The 20,434-nt window shown below is 33.6% G+C and overlaps 1 protein-coding gene across 3 annotated transcripts in view; it reads left to right on the forward strand.

Annotated features, from left to right (window-relative positions):
* Window positions 1-20,434, forward strand: part of LOC150109181 (uncharacterized) — a 648,231-nt gene that overhangs the window by 15,637 nt on the left and 612,160 nt on the right. For 2 of the 3 annotated variants that reach the window (XM_090406020.1, XM_090406040.1), the window contains exon 2: window positions 5,836-5,923. In XM_090406020.1, coding sequence (XP_090262146.1) covers window positions 5,836-5,923 — 88 coding nt within the window. The remainder of the gene's footprint in view (window positions 1-5,835; window positions 5,924-20,434) is intronic. The other variant, XM_090406029.1, reaches the window with a different exon arrangement.

Here is a 20,434-nt window from a genome sequence, read left to right on the forward strand (position 1 = left end):
AATAAACTATATATATTTTTAAATGATCTAGTAATATAATCTAGTAATACAAAAACAAAACTCTCTGTATAATTCTACAATAAAATTTGATTTTATTTAAAATCTGTCTTACTTTTAAACTATATGATGAATTGAAAACAATCCAAGTAACCTGAGCAAATTTCATAACTAAAAAGACAATTATATTGTTAATATATTGAAAACATGAAATGGAACCTTAAGTTTTCTTTAACTAACAAAAACACTGGAAATAAAATTTTTCTTCCGCTATATCTGATAAAAGAACAACTGCCAAGTAAATTTTATAGATAACGGGGCCCGACAGTTTGGCACCTTGAGTATTATTGCTGAACCCTGCTCGTTTGGCAGAGTAACGGTATTCGAACTGATGGATGCTAGAAGTTCTAAAATCTAAGCGCCAACACGTATCTTAGCTTGGCGATGTGAGTTCATAGCGGGAGCAGTGATGAAATGAATATGTTAGTCTCTCGAGTAATGACTCGGGTTGCTGGTTTGCTAATCAGCATCCGCGAGGAAGTGCAACGGTTTCGAACGATCCCTTGGCACATCTCTAGGAGAGAAGCATTTGATCGTTTTCTCTTAAATATGTTGCACATTACTATTGAAGATTTTAAATCACTGTGCCGTCTGAACGATAGTCATAACCGTAAAACAAACACAAATGCATTCTCCTCTCAGTCGTGTCCAGAAAGGGGATGAGGTTGGTATTTAAGTCTTATTTTCATTGAATGTTTTTCTATATATAGTATAGCTATTTTATAATTATTCAATCCCCGTACCTGTCACATCCTTCACTGGAATTTTCTTGTACGTCGCTGCATTCTATATATATATATATAAGATTGGAAATTTTTATAAAAGATTTATTTAAGATCAATTGGCTTTGCTTCTTCATATCTGAATAAAATGTATACAGGAAACTTGAGTACATGAATAACCTTAGCTCTCGCAAGTTGCTTTCCTAGAAAAATAGACTAAAGTGGCGTAGTTGTTTAATAATTCAATAGAGAAAACCTGGCCAGAAGAAGATCAAACAGCATAGATAAAATACTAATCATGGTCGTAATTTCCACTGTAATTTCAAACTAAAACAAACTCAGAAAACAGACTCTGACTTTCACCATATTTTAGTATTGGAGCAGTGCACGAGGATATGTCAACAAGTATTGAATGTTTTATTTTTTTAAATTATTGTTTTTAATTTATTTTCAATACTGCTCAATGCGTGCGCAACCCTAAACATGACTGCGCCTTTATAAATACTGAAGAACATTCAGTGACTTTCTCTTTTTGTAGGCTCAAGGTTTAGTAACTTGTAGAAATTCATCCCTGACTTCTACACACACACACGCACACCATGGCGATAGCGTTGCGTGCCTCATCGAAGCGAATGAGCCGATTAACAAATAAAACTATCATATACTTAGTACGGTAGCTGGACTAAGGTTACATAAGCAGCGAACCTTGCTCTAGGGAAAGTTTTCAATTCATTTTATGTTTCCAGTAAGCAGGGTTGTGGTCTCAAATCTGTGAGGAAAATCATATATCACTTAAAAATAATATAGCAGCATTATTTGAATTTAACAAAATTTCTGTATAGAAATAGTTAAATTTTTACTTGTGAGTTGTCATATATATTCCTTATTGGATCAGTTTGGATCTGCACTCCAAAGTATATAAAATGTTAAATTACACCAGATGTTTTGAGTTCATGGTATATATATGTTGACTCCATCCGTTTCAGCATAAAATCTTAGTTTCGCAAAATGCATCGTTTCCTTCTAGAAGCATAAGTCAATTATTTCTACATCAGGGCACAATACAGAAACATAATGTCAATTGATAGTGCTGACCAAACGCAAGAATATATACTACATGCAACCTACGGCCAGTTATGGGTTACTGAAAAATATTGAACGCTGCTAAATGAGATTTTAAGATCTCATCACCTTAAAGCATAACCATAAAGGATTTCCTAATATACTATTCAAACGATGTACTTAATCTACTAGCGCTGCCATTATCAGAGCCTGATATTTCGTCAGCAAGTCTGATTATTACGGGGTTTATTAAAGTCTGTTATTTACTGCTTACAAACTCTCCTCATATAATATCCTTTAGGACGGTATGCTATGCAGTTATCATTAATAACGATATAATTTTAAAAGTTTGTTAGTTAGCACAGTTTCTGTTAATTCGCATTTCAGCGTATTATTATTATTATTATTATTATTATTATTATTATTATTATTATTATTATTACCATAAATTCAGAATTATTGCTTTAAAACTTTATAAACCAGAGTATTTCAACCTATAGGAAAGCTGATGAATCTATTTAAGGATATGTTTTCAAAACGACTTCCTTCTAAGAAGCGAGAGTATTGAATATGATATACGAATACCTTATTCTGTTGGCCGCTTTTCTCAAGAAATAGATTCGCATTCAGATCGAACTCAAGCAGATATACGAGTAATAATTTTCCCTTCGCAACGTACTCGTAGATCATAACATGAAGATTTTCTTCCTATGTTGCTTAGGGAAATTTTATATCTGTAACATATTTAGGTCTTTTGGTGACGAAAAGATAGGGTCTGTTAGGAGGGTAGTAGCCATTATTGTTTTATCTTTTTGATGGATGAACAGTACTGCTGATGATACAGTACTCCTTTGTAATGACATGGAAGAACTACGACTAATTCTTGACAAAGTTAACAAGATCAGTAATAACAGAGGACTTCAACTCAATCCTAGCAAGACAAATATTATGGTTCTCAAAGGAAATACAAACAGAGACGCTCTTGAGAAATAAGTGTACCTTAATGGAGAAAGAATTGAGGAAGTCAGCAAGTTTGAGTACCTGGAATCCATTATTAATGTGAAGAATTGCTGTTCAGAAGACGTCAGAAAAAGGTTAGGAATGGCTAAAACAAAAGTCAGAGACCTGTCTAAAACCTGGAAGGATGGATCTATCTCCATGAAAACGAAGTTGACGATTTTGGATGTAGTTGTTTTTCCAACAGCGACTTATGGATGTGAGACTTGGAACCTAAAGAACTCAGATAAGAAACGGATATCTGCTTTTGAGATGTGATGTTACAGAGGCTGTTGAGGATATCATATACTGAAAGGCGTACAAATGAATGGGTGTTAGAAAAGATCAGTCAAACTTTAAGGCTCCTTAAGGATATTGACAGAAGAAAGCTAAAATATTTTGGACACATAAAAAGGATGGAAGAGGGACTTCTCAGAACAGTAATAGAAGGTAAAGTTCCTGGAAAAGGAGGCAGGGGTAGACCGTCAATGAGATGGATGGTGTGTGTGTGTGTGTGTGGAGTGACTGATCTTCAGAGAGTTGAGGTCGCCAGAAAAGCAAAACAGGATTACATAGTAATATGTGCCACACCATGCGAGACCTGGTGTGGCACATCACCGAACATCGCAGTGACCATACGGCATCTGTAGATGCCCAGTGAACATAGAGAGAGAGAGAGAGAGAGATGGATAAACGATCACATTATGTTAAATGTTACTAGTAAATACTGGAGTATTCTCCCGTTTTGGTTGGAAACGGCGAACTAAATGGAGTTACTAATGAAGATTACTTCATTGTTTGCAAAGTGTGACTGGATAATTTTAACCAGAAATTTGACTAGAGAAAAAATCGATTCAGAAAGAGAATATTCGAATAAAATAATGTGAATTGAGTTTGGAAGGCAGAAGCAATATATTGATTTGATTAACTCTAAGTGAAATATAAAGTAAAGCACTCGAAAACTTTTCCTCGAGTTTGTATTTAAAACGTTTTTTTCTTTCACGCAGGTTCCTCGATGCGAAATGCAAATCTGTGTGATAAACTTATTCGTTTTTCAAACGCATTGAATCATTTCCTCATTCAATGATTCATTACAGAATTTCATCAGTCTCTTGAGAGATAAAAGCCTAGATAAAAGTCGCGATAGACAGTCATTACATGCCTGTAAGGTGCTTTGCTCTATATTGCTTTAGTAGATAACGTCTCAAAATTCATAACTTTCTATTTAGATGAACAATTGACTGCTGCTACTCTTTAGATACGATGCCTTAGTTGATTATTAATTAACTCCAGCAGCATTAATTAACAACTTTGTTAATAATTAATTTAAAAATGTCATAAATTTCCAGGTTCTCTTTATTTCAAAAAAGAGAGACAATTTTAGTTACAGGAAATTACAAAATCAAACAACTGCAAATTGCAATGATCATGTGATACTGCAGTTGCATAAAACTGTTAGTTATCGAACAAAATTAAACGAAAAGCTTAATTTTGGCCTACAACTATTAAAAGAAAGGATTATCCTTTATTTGAATTGCTTTTCGTCGCAAAATACAAAAAATGAATCCTTTTATGCTTTTTTCTTCAATGCTTGTGTTTTATACACCTAATCAAGAGTTCATTGATGAAGAAATACAACTTTCCGATATGAGATTTCACGGTATTGAGAAAATAGTTTTGTTCCTCTTATAGTTCTTGTTTGCTTTCTGAAACAACCAATAAATCGACCCAGCAGTCAGGCCGGTGCAATCTAAATAAAAATTCAAAAACACTAATTAAAGGGCGAATATACAGACTCCTGGAACCTCATCTTTTAGGTGATGCAATAACTGGAGCAGCTGTCATTCCAACGGTTGTATTCTGGTGAGCTCTCCAGCACTTTCGAAACTTTCTTTAAAAGCCAAACTTGTTTTGCTATTTCACTATATTACAAGACTGAGTATTTTTATCCATTTAATTATTTATATTTTAGTTAATTATTATTATAATTAATAGATTATTATAAATAAGATTTCAGACAAACTAGAAACGAATGTTATATGTTCACTAAATGTTAACCTAAATTTTTACGATTTCATGTTAAATGTTCTACACTTTTTGTATCTGTAATAAAATCAACTGCAAGTTCAAAGCTGACCATTTAATCTGTAATATATATAAAGAAATGCATCACAGCTCTTTTTTCTACTTATTCTCTTTCTCCTACACATAAATTATCTTCTTTCACAGACCTCAAACCTTATCCATAGTTTGCTGACGATGGTAAGCTCTACCACGCCCACTTATAAGACAAACTTTGATAGGTTCAAACATCCTAACCTTCAAGATCCATCATCCTTCAAAACGTTTCACTTATCCAGCTGCTAAATCTGTATTAATGCCAAATCCGCCCAAACTTGGAATACTATTCTCAACTGTAGGAGTGATACACCAAAAACTTCCCTCATTGAGTCACTTCTCTGCTAGGTGACAAACAATTTACTTTATTTTATGCTTTTTCTACAGTTACAGTCAGTTATGGATGTCACTCCACTTAACTGGCATCCATTGTTTCCCCGATGAAGTTGTCAACATCGTTTACGGTTCAACTGCTAATCCATGTAACCTCCTCTTTCAATTATTTTTTGTTTTTGTCTGATCTCCGCGACAGCCTTCTCACCAAATATTCCCTAGAGACAACAACCCTCAGCTGTTCAGAAAGAACATTGATAGACGCTTTTTTTCCTTAACCGTTGCCTACACACACAGCACTAATTGCTGAGGTCTGAAACCTAGCATGTTTGAGATTAATACAAAAAATTTCGAGAAAGAAAACATATCGTAATAATAAAAGAACAAACACAAAAAAATTAGAGTCTAATAAATAAGAAGAAAATTAATTTTATAATCTATATAATTATTTTTCAGTGGATAATATAGTAAAATTCAGTCTTTCTTTTCCCTTTAAGTTTTATAATAAAGCATTGATTAAAATGATCTCAGGTTCTAAACATTGCAGGTCAACTCGGAATACAAGCGAAATTTCACATGGCACGAAGGCTACCAGCCTGCTAAAACGGATGTAGTAAAGAAACCTCCTGCTGGCTGTAAGTACATTTCTTAAAAATATTTCTTAAAAATTTCTTTAAAGAGTTGACTATTATGACGATGAATATTTCCATATATGTATCAGATCTCTATTATATAATAAAGTAATTCTTCGTTTGTTTAAAACCAACTGTTTCAAACTAAGAAATAATGAGCTCTTTTGCTTTATTACAATAAAGCACTGGATTTTCCGTAATGATTCACAATTAAAAAATTATATGCTTTAAAATATAGTTTATTTTTACAGAAGTACAGGGTGGCCATAAAATCTTTCCCTCTTTGGAGGCATCTGTAGCTAAAACCAATAAACGGAACGAGACCAAATTTTATATTGAGACCTCTGAAGGCATGGGGAGATGATTTCTGCGAAAAAAAGATTTAGTACCAAAAGTCGCCGATATGGGAAATTTTTGCGCTGGCGAAGCCGAAAGTAGTCAAATCTTTGCAGTAAACGCTGGTAAAAAGGATTATGCAAATTTTACTGTGTGTACGTGAGAGCAGCACTAGCAATTCCACTTAAAAAGGGATTGGAAACGTTCAGGCAGTTATTCGAATGACTGACAAATTGTACTCAATATGCGTCCTACCTTGCCTAAGTGTGCTTTACTTGTTAAGTTGTTTTACCTTAAACAGTGTAATGTCGTAGCCGCCCTTCGGGAATTTAGAAGGTTTCATAACCTGCGTACAGGTCCTATGTCAGCTATAGCACTGAGAGCTATGATTAAGAAGCTTGAAGAAACTGGATCACTAGGAGTTAGACCTAACAGAGGACGGAAAGCAGTGCAAGAAAGGTCAGCACATTGAAAATCGTGTATGTGGTCCAGGGGACCCTGATTCTGATGAATAAAACATTATTTCCTGTGAGTTCAATTGCTACATTAATTTCTTTGTCTCTCGCAAGTTGTTGTTTTAGTTTAATTATTATTATTCTTATTTTCATTGTAACGCGCCACATATCCAGCTGAAATAAGTGACGCAGCTGTCGCTTACCGTCGAAATGTTATTATTCCATTTTATCTGCCTTTGATGTAATTATTCGCTTGTTTTCGGCTCCGCCAGCGCCAAAATTTCCCCATATCGGCGACTTTTGGTACCAAATCTGTTTTTCGCGGAAATCATCTCCCCATGCCTTCAAAAGTCTCAATATAAAATTTGATCTCATTCCGTTTATTGGTTTTAGATGCCTCCAAAGAGGGAAAGTTATTTTATGGCCACCCTGTATATAATCTCGTCTATAATTTTAAACTTCAAAGACTATACGTGTGATTCGAGAAGAAAAAATTCTTTGTGAGATATGAATTTTGCTCCGGATAAAGAAATTTGAAAAATACTACTAAGCAACAAAGACTTAAGTAAAAATAAAATATTGCAGAGATGAAGTTCCTTAAAGAGGAGAAAGTGTTATTAGGGATGCAATTAAATGCATTTTCTAATGCTTCCTAATACAATGACATATTTATTTATTATGTATTTATTTTATCAGTGATTTCATAAAGAACAAATAAATAAAAGCGAGAGAGAGAGAGAGAGAGAGAGAGAGAGAGAGAGAGAGAGAGAGAGAGAGAGAGAGAGAGAGAGAGAGAGTTAACTTCCTGATGTTTTTAGATTCACTGCTAAAAGAATAAAGTTAGGTAAGTGATATAAACATTATGGAGTCCAATGTGTCCAGCCTTCTTTCTACATATTTCTTCAAAGAGGTGTACTGAAGATCAGCATACGAAAATTACGATTCATCACCACACACGTAAGCAATTTCATGCTTGTATTGAATTTTTTAACTAAAATGGATTTTTTTACTCATAAATTTGATATAAGAATTTTTAAATGTAAATTTAATTTAACGAGGAAATTCGGACATTATGATATTGCATCTTAGAAACATCTTGCGCATACTTGCAAATTGAGGTTTACAAACACTCTTACGGGAAGACTTTATTCTAACTTATGATGCACGCATGACATATAAATCTACTTTTGTCACATATTACGCTCCCACACAGTCCCCAAGCATGTTTACCCATTTTTCCCACCATGATACCGAACAGGTATCGTAACACAAAAAACCCGGAAATGATAGTATGTTGTACAACGTGGTCAATGGCAAATCTCTTGCCAGCAAGTTTCTTTAGTGTATAAAACGATAAAAATCACGGAATGAAGGATGAGGTATGTGCGGCAAAGAGCCGTTAAAAAGTATTGTGAAGATTCACGAGTTGCTCTAGCATCCAGCACATGGAAATATTTCTGTAACAAAACTAGTCACGAACGATACTGTTTTAATGTGTTTATTTTCTCTGATTAAGGCATCTGCGCGACAAAAATCGTCTTCTGTAGACATTTTTGTGTACTTACAGTAGGTCACTGTTGATCGTAGACACCCATCCCGCAGTAAGCAAAAGCATTATGCCAAATTCAAACGTCCTTTCTCTGGAACAAAATTTGTTCCATACACTGATACCAATTCGTGATGAATTTCTGCTAGTGAAATATCCTTAACATGAAGAAATCTGATCAAGCTGAGATCACTAGCTATTACCATGTTTACAGTGGTTCTGCATCTCGCAATTAATGATGCGACCATACGACACTTACACGAAGTAAAATCAATGTAAAAGCTATCCGCACATATTCAGTTTCTGCGAAGAGTGCATTTTTATGCGCAATATGCTGCTACTTTATTGTTAAGGACATAAACATATCGGAAAAATAAGTCTCCTAATGTACTTTCACCGTTGATTTAATATTTTCAGACTATTTTGTTGATGTTTTCAATTCTTTCACTGAAAATTTAATATTATTTTTAAATCAACTGCAAAATAAAAAAAAATCAAAATCAAATCTATTATTAAGGATCGATTACTGCTACAAGACTTCCTATTATATAGATTGTGCTGAACATTAAAGCAATGTGAATAGTGGTAAAAAAAAGAAAATTTCAAAGAAATAGCTATTTTAAAATTTTAAATAAAATACTTTGAAAATCATAATTATTTCGTTTTGTTATTACTGTAAAGTTTTGAAGTGAAAACTAATTTTCAGCATATCAGTAAATATTTAGTTTTTTTTTTATTTTATTTCTGAAACGTTAAGACATTATCTACTGAAAAAGTAGTTCCTTCGAAACTAATTTGGTTACCGCTGTAGCCAGTACATACTTTTGAGTTTCCAAACCATCATAATGAGTTGAAATAATTGTAATTTCACAATTTGTTTTTCTAAGATATCATTCATCATTATAATTTTGGAGCTACAACCCATTACTGGATCTGACTTCCTGAAGACGATTCCGCCACTTACGTCTGTCCAATGCAGTCTCGAACAACTCTCCAGTTCGAGATTCCAATATTTTCCTGCCTTTGTGTTCTTCTGGTCATGCAAGGAAGACCTTCTTGATTATATTACTGTCCTCCATCGGAACATGTCCTATTCATCACGATCTCATTAATTTTATATCTACAATATCCAAATTCCCAAAACGTAACCAGATCCCTTTATTATGTCGCCATCTTTACTACTCACTATCTCAGATTGGTCCATAAATATTTCTCAGAACTTGCTTTTCAACCAATGAAAGTTTTTTCTAACCTAGTTTAGTTATATTCGCAGTACTTGCATATGGTGTTTTATCACCATATGCAAGTACTGGTTGTGCCAGCATCTTATATAACATAGTTTTAGTAGTCTCAACAGCACTTGACTTCTGATATGTCTTCACGGTCATTGAAATACTTATTGTAACTGATATTTTCTGTCTTATTTCCTGACATGATCTTCTAGTCCATGAGATCCAAGATATGTGAAGTTCTAAAGTTTCTCAAAAGAATAATTGCCTATTTGGATGGATGACTACTATACCTTTTCCAAGTGACCGACGCCATTTGCGCAAGCAAATAGTCGGGTAGATTTGTTAACTTATTGTGCTGCTTATCTAGATTATGGAATCTCTCACAACATTTTCTATTTTATCAAAATAAGAAACCAGCTATGGCATTCGTCCCCTCCATTATACAAGTGAAAGATGAGAATGGAACTTCACAGAGTACGAAACATCTTTCATGGTCATCTTCACATGTCTAATTTTATTGGAAGTGTAAAAGTCTTAATTGTATAATGCTGAACAAATCGTATTCCTATTAACTTACCTTTACTAAAACCACATTGATATGGGCAATTTCTCTTTCAGTGTAACGAAGCAGTTTCCGATATAATGCATTAGAGAATGTGATATATGTGTAGTCAGCAAGCAATTCTTAGGTAATTAGAACACACCAACTGATCACATTTTTATGCAGAGGGTAGATTAACATTCTTGGATCAGAAGCGAAAATGTAACGTCTTAAGCCTCCATACTTAAAAAGTTCTTGTAACTCATCATAAACTGATAACTTGTTATTCTTCATCATTAGTCTTAAGTGATTGTAAGGTTTCGATCTAAAAAAACTTTCTGTCGCAGTTACTGGGAGTTTATGCTGAAATAAATATTTGGAAAGAAGTATATTTCTGAAAAACCTAAAGTGCCTTCAGCTGAATAATTTATCGCTGTCATTTGGTTCTAATTACACTTTGCATATTTTCCAGTCTGTGATAAATCACACGAGCAAGATATTTTTAATCATATTCCTTCATGATCTCCAGTCAATGTAATCTTACTGGACATACCAGACAACATCTTTTCAAAGTTGTTTTATTGGGTTGTCTTCAGGATATTGTGCAGGCCGGTAAATGTTTTATACATCATTTGGCTCTAATCAGTATGTGTAATACGACATGATATGACATGATGCACTTTACGGTTGAAAGAGACGCGGGTCTATTTCGTAAAACTACTACAATGTAGAAAAACACTTTGTTATCAGGTATAGCTTTTGCATTCACGATTCCATGATTCACAATGCTCTTATAACAATATAGTCTGCTCTCTTCTTCTGCATCGTTAATGTTTGCTTTATGTGTAGTATCACCCATTCCATAGAAACCGAGACTCTGCCTGTGCAGCTCTTTATGCAGTATCCTGCTATTGTCTTGAACACCTACACCCTTTCAACTCAAGATTGATCGTTTACACGTAAGGCAATTATCGGTAATCCGATAATTGCCTTACTACCACACCTTATCCTTAACCAGGAAGCAAAGACCAAACATTCATTGGTTTTAACTTCCTACATATCCCTGTGTGGTTCTTTAATATTGTGTACGCCAGCCGATGTACTTCCTACAGTTGATTTTGGGTGATTTTTTACTAATGTTACGAATGGCTAGACCACTGACATGGTATCCTATAATGATAAACTCTTTCGACGTCATTGAGTATACAAATGTATACAAATGTTCAGTGTACTCCAGAGCGCATTTGCCTTCTAAAGGGGTATAGACTACATGTAACAACTATCGTATATTTCATTCTGATACTTATTTCAACATTAGTATATAGCGCAGCTGAAATCTTTGGATCATTTTGTAAAACAAATTAAATTTCAAATATTTCTAAAAAATTGGATCAAAAAAGAGAAAAAAATAGAGCCCGGCATGGTTGAGTCCATATTACATTGTTGGTACTAACGCCATCTATAAATATGTTTAGCCTTTCAAACTTTGAATTCAAATATGGAAATTAAAACAACAGAGATAAAGAAACAACATAGTGTTACGATGCATTGACGATTTTCGTCTTCAGGTGCCTTATGTTAAACTACTTAAAAATACGACTCTTCCTCAATAGATTCCATATTTTTGCTTTCTTTCATTGACTTGAAGCCCGTTGGCTTTCTTGAAAATCTAGGTGTAAATAAGCCAGTGATATATGACGTCATATGATGTTATATGATTACATGCCATAGATTAAAAGCCATTGTAATCTTTGCATTTTGAAAGAATATAATAGAAAATATGCAATTAATTCTACTTAGAGCTTGAGTCTCAAGCTGGAATAATATGTATAATCTGTTGGATTTGAGATTCTGACAGGAAGTATGGATAAAGCCACAATAAAGGCATACCCTGATAAAATAACTCGCAATTCAGGCTGAGGCTCGCAAGCGATTTGTGATTGGCATATCGGGCTGCTAATGGTATTATACCTTAAACTTTTTCGTTCGAAGTAAAAGTTATATACATTCAAATAAGACTGTAATAGTTTATAAGTAATATATGAGGGAAAATGGAAAGGTTAAGAAATATAAAATTAAACATAGGCCTTTTCATTCCTCAAACAAAGTGACATTCATTTAGTAATAACTTTTTTTTTTTTGGAAATCGGTAAAGCATACTGTCTCCTCTTTTCATCACGATCGTAGTCAAGTGCATTTATAAAGGCGATGTTCCTATTAGATGGAGTTAAAATCAGTTTTTTTTCCTTGAAGAAAAAATCCCCACTTGTCCGCTCTCAGTTTATTTTCATCCATTTCTTCTAGAATGCAATATGAGCGATGTTACTAGATAGTAAACTAGACAGAAAAAGCTAACTTCTCTTTAGGAGAAAGAGAAGTTAGCTTCAAGAGTATTCCAGAAGAGCCAGAGGATAATTTTACCTACGATTCTGGCAGATGTATCTTGGAAAAGGCTGAATAGGTATTTTGAGGAAACGTTGTCGTTCAGACGTTGAATGAAATTCTCCTTATGAATGGTTTAGTAAAGAATCTGTTACTGCATATTCCATATTCATCCTTCAAATTTCAATTTAAACAAAAACAGCAACAGAAACTTCCCATCTTTCTTGACATAAACCTGTTACAAATAACAAATACTGGCATCACTTCATCTGAGCAGCTGTTAACTCTATGCAAAAAACAAATTCGCCATCCATTGATACCATTTTTACATTTGGAGTGATGTCTCTAAGAACTCCTTAAAATACATCACTCGACAGAAGAGAACAACAGAACAATTTGATATCGCTCTCATCTGTTCTGTCGAGTGAACTGACGAACAGCAACTATGAAAATATTCCTTTCCTTCGAACTCTAAATTTGTTAATACACATACAGCAGCCATTCACCACTCCTTCATAGTTCAGTTTCAAACTCAGAAGAAAGTTTTCTTTCTCTTAGTTCATTCCTTCTACTGCTATATTTTGGAACAGTCTTCTCCCTCTTATGCATTTCCCCAAAGAGTACAATCTATAGTTTCATTTCCAACCCTCAACATTCTGTCTATTCAGAGTACTAATGTACTATAGGTTCAAAAACCTCTCCTGTAAGGGATTACGATAAAAATCGACCAACTTTGAAATCGGCTAAAAAAAAAGGCACAGAAAAATTCCTTAATTGTGTAAACTAGAATCGAATTTAATTTTTCCCCTCTGAAAAATTTAGCGTAATGGAAGTTGCTCTGCTGTGCAGGTACAAAAATTATCATTTTAACCGAAAAATGGAGGGACGTATTAGCTTTGAATATAGGAAATCAGAAGAGCTCTCCTTTAGAGCACCAATCTGGATTTTCAGCTTAGTGAGCTACACACTGTTCGTTTACAAAAATTATATTTATATATACAGTATCTTGTTTCTTTGTTATAATCATCATAATTTATATTCGCACATGGTATGGTACTGAGTAGAAAACGATAAAGACCATGTTTGTTATCTAATAAACAAATTTATAACGCATTAGGAGAAAAGAAAATAAGAATTTGCAATAATGTAAAGAGATAATACAATAAACTCAAATGTTTGTTATTGTTATGGCTGCTCTTTCCATATTTTATATATTCCCAATTGTATTGTAATGAAATATAACAGATAACTGTTCCACAACTATTTTTATTCTGTTCATATATTACTGCAATTCTAGCAGTTGCTTTCTCACCTTGCTAAATGATCGAAGTTTCGCATGTTATAGATAAACCTGTCTGTTTCTGATAAATTGCCCCTGTGCCAAAAGCTGACAGCAAACTGGAAATGTCTTCCTCCGTTTTTGATGGAATATAAATGATCATGTGGGACTTTAGAGGCTGTCAAAAGTCCTGCATCGCATCGTTTCAAGTTATTTTCTTGGCGCGTTTTCATGTATCTTCAGTAATAATTGTCATATCGTAATACTGACGCCATCCCAAATAGTAGCAAATGGAGCATCTTGCAAGAATGATTCTCTATAATTCTCTTGTAGAATAGAGCCATTCCCTAGTTTTTCCAATTTTTTAAAAACCTGTATTAGAATTTGGCTATTACTGCTTATGCAGATCCACCAAAATTCTCTTTTAATGTTTAAAACACATAACATGCACTAAGTTTTTCAAGATTGATAATTTGAGTAGAAATGTATAGAAATGTCTCACACAATAAAGGTTTATAACTTTTAAAACAGTTAGAAGTTATTATTTTATATAATAAGAATTAAAATATTTTGGTTGAGTAACAACGTCCTCTACACATTAGCCTCATAAATAAGCTAAAAATAGCCGCATAAAACGTTCTAGGTGATTACACCAAAATATTTTAAATTAAAGTAAGTTAAACAGATATAAATGTATATCCGTTGAACTGGGTAGTTTATAAAAAAAACTGTTTGAATTGATTTTTCATAAATTATATTCGAAACAAATATTCAGCTTAAATAAATCATCAATCATAATAATTTGCAATCACAGTGAAACATCATTAAGGATTGAAAAAAAATCAGCACTATCTTTATATCATGATATAGAGCACCAGTAATCATATTTTGATCAATAAAAGACTTCGTTAGTTGTTTGCTTATTTGCCTGGCATACAAAATTTTGAAGTTGTATAATATCGAGTGGAATTTGGACTAAAAATTTTGACTGTTATGAGTTTATTGTGAGCGCCAATCAAATATGAAATACGCAAAAAGTCCCTGTAAAAGCATCTCTGCTGTAGCGCTTACCTGCAGTTAGCATACAGTGGTTATGCATTTTCTACCAACTTTTGTAGTCTGGAAAAAGACTGAATTTAGTATAGTCCATTTCACACACACATATATATATATATATATATATATATATATATATATATTATATATTAGTTTAAAAAAAAAAAGAAAATATTTACATGACAATTGCTTTTATCGTTTTCAATATCTTAACATAAACATAGCATACTTCTTCTCCTTTTTTTTTTTTTTCAGCCAGCCTTTTTTAAAAATTTCCAGCAAAACCATGTACTGGATGTCTTGCTTGCTGAATATTTCATCTTTCATTCTTTTTTAAAATTCTCTGTAAGATTCGAATTAAGAGAGCGAATAGATGCATTCGTTAATTTTATCAATTATTAAAACATCGGAGAAAACCCTTATTATCCTTATTACATATAAAAATACAAGCTTGAAATATAATATAGGCCATGACATTCAGTATTCTGTCATGATGTGACTATCCAACTTCTCTGATTTTTATGAATTTCTATATATTTCCTTTTTTAAAATAAAACATGGATTACTATACTATTAAGTATGCAAGAATTTTTCTAGATGTTTTCTGCTTAAAAGTCAGATCGGAACTGTAGTGTTTTTCCTCTTAGAAATTCCACCTCCAGCAAGACATGATGAACTCGTGCAGCTGACAGACGTATAATTCTCTCACCTTACAACCTTAATCCTAACAATATACATACCTGCCACTGAATTACAAACTTTTATTTTAGGTATAGGCATGCGACTGCCAATACTGACCATCTTCAATTCTTTTCGCACAGTTTGCTGAGATATGGATCGGGAACGGTCTTCATTGCTCATGTTAAAAGTTTAATAGAGTGAAACAGCACTAGGAAAGGATTAAAATAGTCTTTAATGTGTCCAATATTTCATCTCGATTACCGAGACATCGTCAAGGAGTACAATATGAGAATTGTAATACACACAAAGGCAAAACAAAAATAAGTGAAATACATGAACGAAAGAGTCCTAATTAAATGGGACGCCCCTCTGGACACATATCGGCCTAAGATGTAAACTGGGATCTCGAACTATTAGTGTTTCCCATATTTTGGGAAGTTTTATGCAATCATATTTATTCAAATTAGGCTGATTTTTTAAAGTGGCAACAGCTTATAAAAGCAGTATTTCTCTTCTAAGTTTATTGTGATGGAAATGGTATTTTTCCAGTTGATTCTGTGAGCTGTATCCAAAGCATGGTCTTCAAGGCCAGATTGATCATAGTCAAGATTGCGGATTTTTTTTATGGTCATTCCATGTAGATGGTAGCTGATCTTCCTGTCTGTCCATAGTAGGCCAACTTGCAAGAACAAGCAACATTGTGTATAACTGGAACTGAGAGAGGGGGGGGTTGTCCTTAATGGAGCGGATAACAGTATATAAGTGGGACTTAAAAGTTGTTCAAATATTGTATTTCTTTAAAATTCTGGCTATTTTTTCTGATTTGCTTCGGATATAGGGGTAGTGATAGCATTACTTAAATATTTTTTGAAGAGAAGATCGTGGTAATCAATCGTTTCCCTAATCCATGACCTTCTCTTCAGAAATATGTTAGTAATGCTATCACTACCCCTATGTCCAAGGCTTATCAGAAAAAATAGCCAGAATCTTAAAGAAATATAATCTTTGCACCACTTTCAGGCCCCACTTAAAACTACGAGTAGCTACCTTATCTGCTCCACTGAGGACAAACTCCATCCTCTCTCAGTTCCAGGTTAGTTTTGTGCTGCCTTTGTGAGTATTATAAGTCTTATATTGCACTCCGTGACGATGTCTCTATAACTGAATCGAAATATTGGAAGCATAATACTATTTTTAATCCTTTCCTGATGCTGTAACACGAGTTTCTCCTAGCACTTAAGCTTTAAAACATGAACCTTCATTAAATGCTTCGGTCGACTACAGCACACAGGAAGTTGTATTTGTCCGTAGAAGCCTTCTCAGTTGACGGCAGTCTCATTTCTGACATTCTCAAGATCACAGTTATACTTCTTAGACAAGCATTGTGGGCTATTTTTTCATTGATTGAACACTCGAGATATCTCACCTTTTGAGAAACCAGTCAACTGTGCTGTTTTCAAAATCGTGACTAGCCATAGAAGGGAACCCGCAATAAGCCCTTTATCGAACTCCGAAAGATTCATTGTTTTTTTTTCATTATGATCAACATTATTGTCGATTACTGACCAGTAGCATTTTTAAATAGTTACCGAGAATACGTGGAGATTCACGTGACCAAGTATTTTGCATATACGTTGGGTAAATGACGTTTACGTACATCTCCATCAAGATTTCTAATTCGATGGCCGGTATGTGTACCATTACTGACGTTGAATATTCCTGGATTGTTTACTTTTAGGCTAAACATTTCGCAGAAAATCAATCGAGGATAACATTTCCATTGTTTACTATTTGATTTAATAGCAAATGTAAATTCGACTCTAAAAATAAAATGATTCGATTGGTTGAATCATCATTTAAGATGAGAATTCGCCTACAGTAATCACATTTTTCATTTCATGTGCAGTGACTTCTTTCTTGCCCTCTTCTCATTTATCAGATTGATCTCATATAACGTGACAAATTGTCTACATCCTAGAAGAGGTGGGATGGAAATCGATGCTGTCTTTCCATCCAGCTAAATGTTTTGTTATCGTTTTCCTTTTCGATTTCCCTAATAATATTTCTACGAGTTCACGGTTATCACCGACAAAAATAACTTAAGCGATAAGAATTCTGGTGTATTTTCTAGTTTGATCTGGATTATAAGTACTATTAGATATATTAGAGCTATTAGATATAAGTACTACTGGCAGAATAAAATAATCACTTTCGAAATTGTCGTCCTGACTAGTCAAGTGATTCGCCTGCAGTAATCACATTTTTCATTTCATGTGCAGTGACTTCTTTCTTGCCTATCCACAACCAGTATGCTGCGGATTCGAATCCCACCTTCGGCATGGATATTTGTGTTTGTTTTTAGGTAGGAGATGAATTGCATTGTCCAGTGTGAGACCGTCTCCCCCCCCCCCCGCTTACTAGAGGCCTGAAGCAGCTTCAAAAAGTTCCATGTTTGGTCTTTAGAGCAAACATGGAACTTTGTGGTCTTTAGAGCGTCATATCCGAACTATGTAAAAAATAAATAAAATAAACAATAGATAATAAATAAAGTCTCTAACGCCTTTTATTATCTTTTGTTTATTTTATTTATTTATGGTACAAATATATTAGGCTTACAATCTTTGGTCAGTGACAGTCACAAAAAAAAAATTAAAGGCACTGTTCAGACCTTTGACTTATGCAATTAGCAGTTATTGTCCATGGCAATCAATAATGACTGGATCACAATTTAACTTTCATTTATGTTTATTCATTTGAACAAGTTGTTCTATTTCAAGATTTGCTTCCAGAATAAACGATTCTAAATGCTTTACAATTTATGCAGCGATTCTGAAATATACTTGAAAAGCAATTTTAAAACATTTAATATCAAAATGTTTTACTGTAATATGTTTCACGCTATTAACGTATTTTAAACAACAAATTTCCGTACTGTTGAAATGTTAACGTACTTAAATGAATGATAAACGTCAATTGAACACCCTATAGAAATAGTTCTGTGTAATGGTTATCAGCAACGACATTTTCTCTCTCACGTTCTTCAAGAACTAAAAAGCATAGCTGAGTATTTTACATTTGTATCTTGATGAATCATGCTTATCATCAAGTAACGCAGTTTCTCTAAAACATGCAACTGCTTGTAATCGTGTCGTATTTTGTTTATGCTTACGAAAAATATTTGGTAATCGCGAAAAATGTGTGAACAATAACGTTATTGTTCAGGGATGTACTTTCAGGATCATGTAACATTTATTTTTATTGAGGTTTTCTGGAATAGGTAAAATACTGAAAACGTTGAACGGTAGTTTCGTATTATATCCCAGTAAGTATAAAATGATGCCTGGAACACACACAAAAAAGTATTTCTCTAAACATTGTGGATAAATCCGCAATTAGATTTTTATTTGTTCAGATTAAAAGAAATAAAATAGTCTTCATGAATTTTAACAGCTTCCCAAGTATCTAATATTTTCAAAACCCATGCAGTCGTGAATTTTAGCAGCGCTTCCACATATGTGATATAGGCAAAAATTCATACCATCAAATTGACCCTGCTATATACTTGCAGAAAGATAAAGAGATTTATGCTGCCAGTGACAGTCAGACATTTTGCGAAACAATGAATTGCATGTTGGACTTAGTAACTCTTCTTATGATGAAAAACACAATCCAGAAAGAAGTTGTATTCTTGACCATTTATGAAGATATCCAGAAGTGCGAAACTTTCCTGTTGAAATATCCTTATAAGTACTAAAATAGAGATATAATAAATAATACATCACTCCTTTGCCTATAATATAGTCGATATTTATACAGATGTCTTGATCAGCTGAGAACTGTAGGAAAAATTCATATTTGGTGACACGAACAAGCTGAACCTCTCGGTACATCAAATGTAATGCCTCACAATCAATTTTTATTGCATCTAATTTTTCTCCAAAAATATCGGTCTACAATCAGCAATTTTTATTTTTAATAACATTTTATTCTTATTTTTCCTGAACGGTTGAAAAAGCATAATTATGACAATGAACTTTGTGCCGGAAATCCAAATGTTACGAATTTAGGAGAAACAAATTGTCCAATCTCGATCTGCTCTATTATAAATACTACTGACTATGCAATTTATTTTTCCATAAGAATTATTCATTGACTTGAAATTAAATAAATTGCAGTTCAGTTCTTTTTCTAAATCTAGAATACGAACGAAAACTACTTTTCATTTTGGGAACGGCTAAAATGTAGATCCAAATTCATCTATCACTATATAGAATTACTCTGTATAGAATACTATACAGATTTGCTGTTATTTATGCATTTTGCTTTCTCTTTCTCCATCCAGTAATGCTATGCTGTTAAAGCACTGAGCAGTAATATTTTGTGTTTCCAATCACTCTGAATTCAAGCACGCTGTTTTTTTTTTTTTTTTTTTTTTTTATCACAACTTTTGGTCTGGTTTAGTTTGCATTCAAAAATAATAGGTATTTTTTTAAAAGTAACCATTCCTTCATATGAATAAAATTCTATTTCATTTTATTCGTGCGCATCAGTGATGAGATGCCTAATCTCTTTGGCTAAATATTTTTCCCAACTGGTTTACGGGCATACGAGACATTGGCTCACTTCATAAAAATATTTATCGTGTTCCGATGTGTTCAGATGATGACGATCAGAATGCGTTCAGTGGCGACCAAGAATAGTCGAAACGGACCGCACCCCGTCAACCCCCTTTTTTCCCTTCCCCCTTATATAAAAAATCAACCCTTTCACCTTTTCCCCCACCCTATATAATATAATAATATAATATATATGTTTATATATATATATATTACTGGGAAAAAAAACCTGGGTTTTTCTAATTTAATTCTCCCAAATTGCCTGCCACCCCCCCCTCTCCACGCACTCAGTCGTTTTTGGACATCGCAGAAAGAAGAAAAGCCGCAACACCCAGAAAAAGGTATGTGTTAATTTCTCTTCCTTATGCTACATATACGTTTTGGTAAATT

Source organism: Typopeltis vanoorti, chromosome 2, assembly GCF_054136105.1.
Source record: "Typopeltis vanoorti isolate ZY-2024b chromosome 2, IOZ_Tvanoo_1.0, whole genome shotgun sequence".
Taxonomy (NCBI): Eukaryota; Metazoa; Arthropoda; class Arachnida; order Uropygi; family Thelyphonidae; genus Typopeltis; species Typopeltis vanoorti.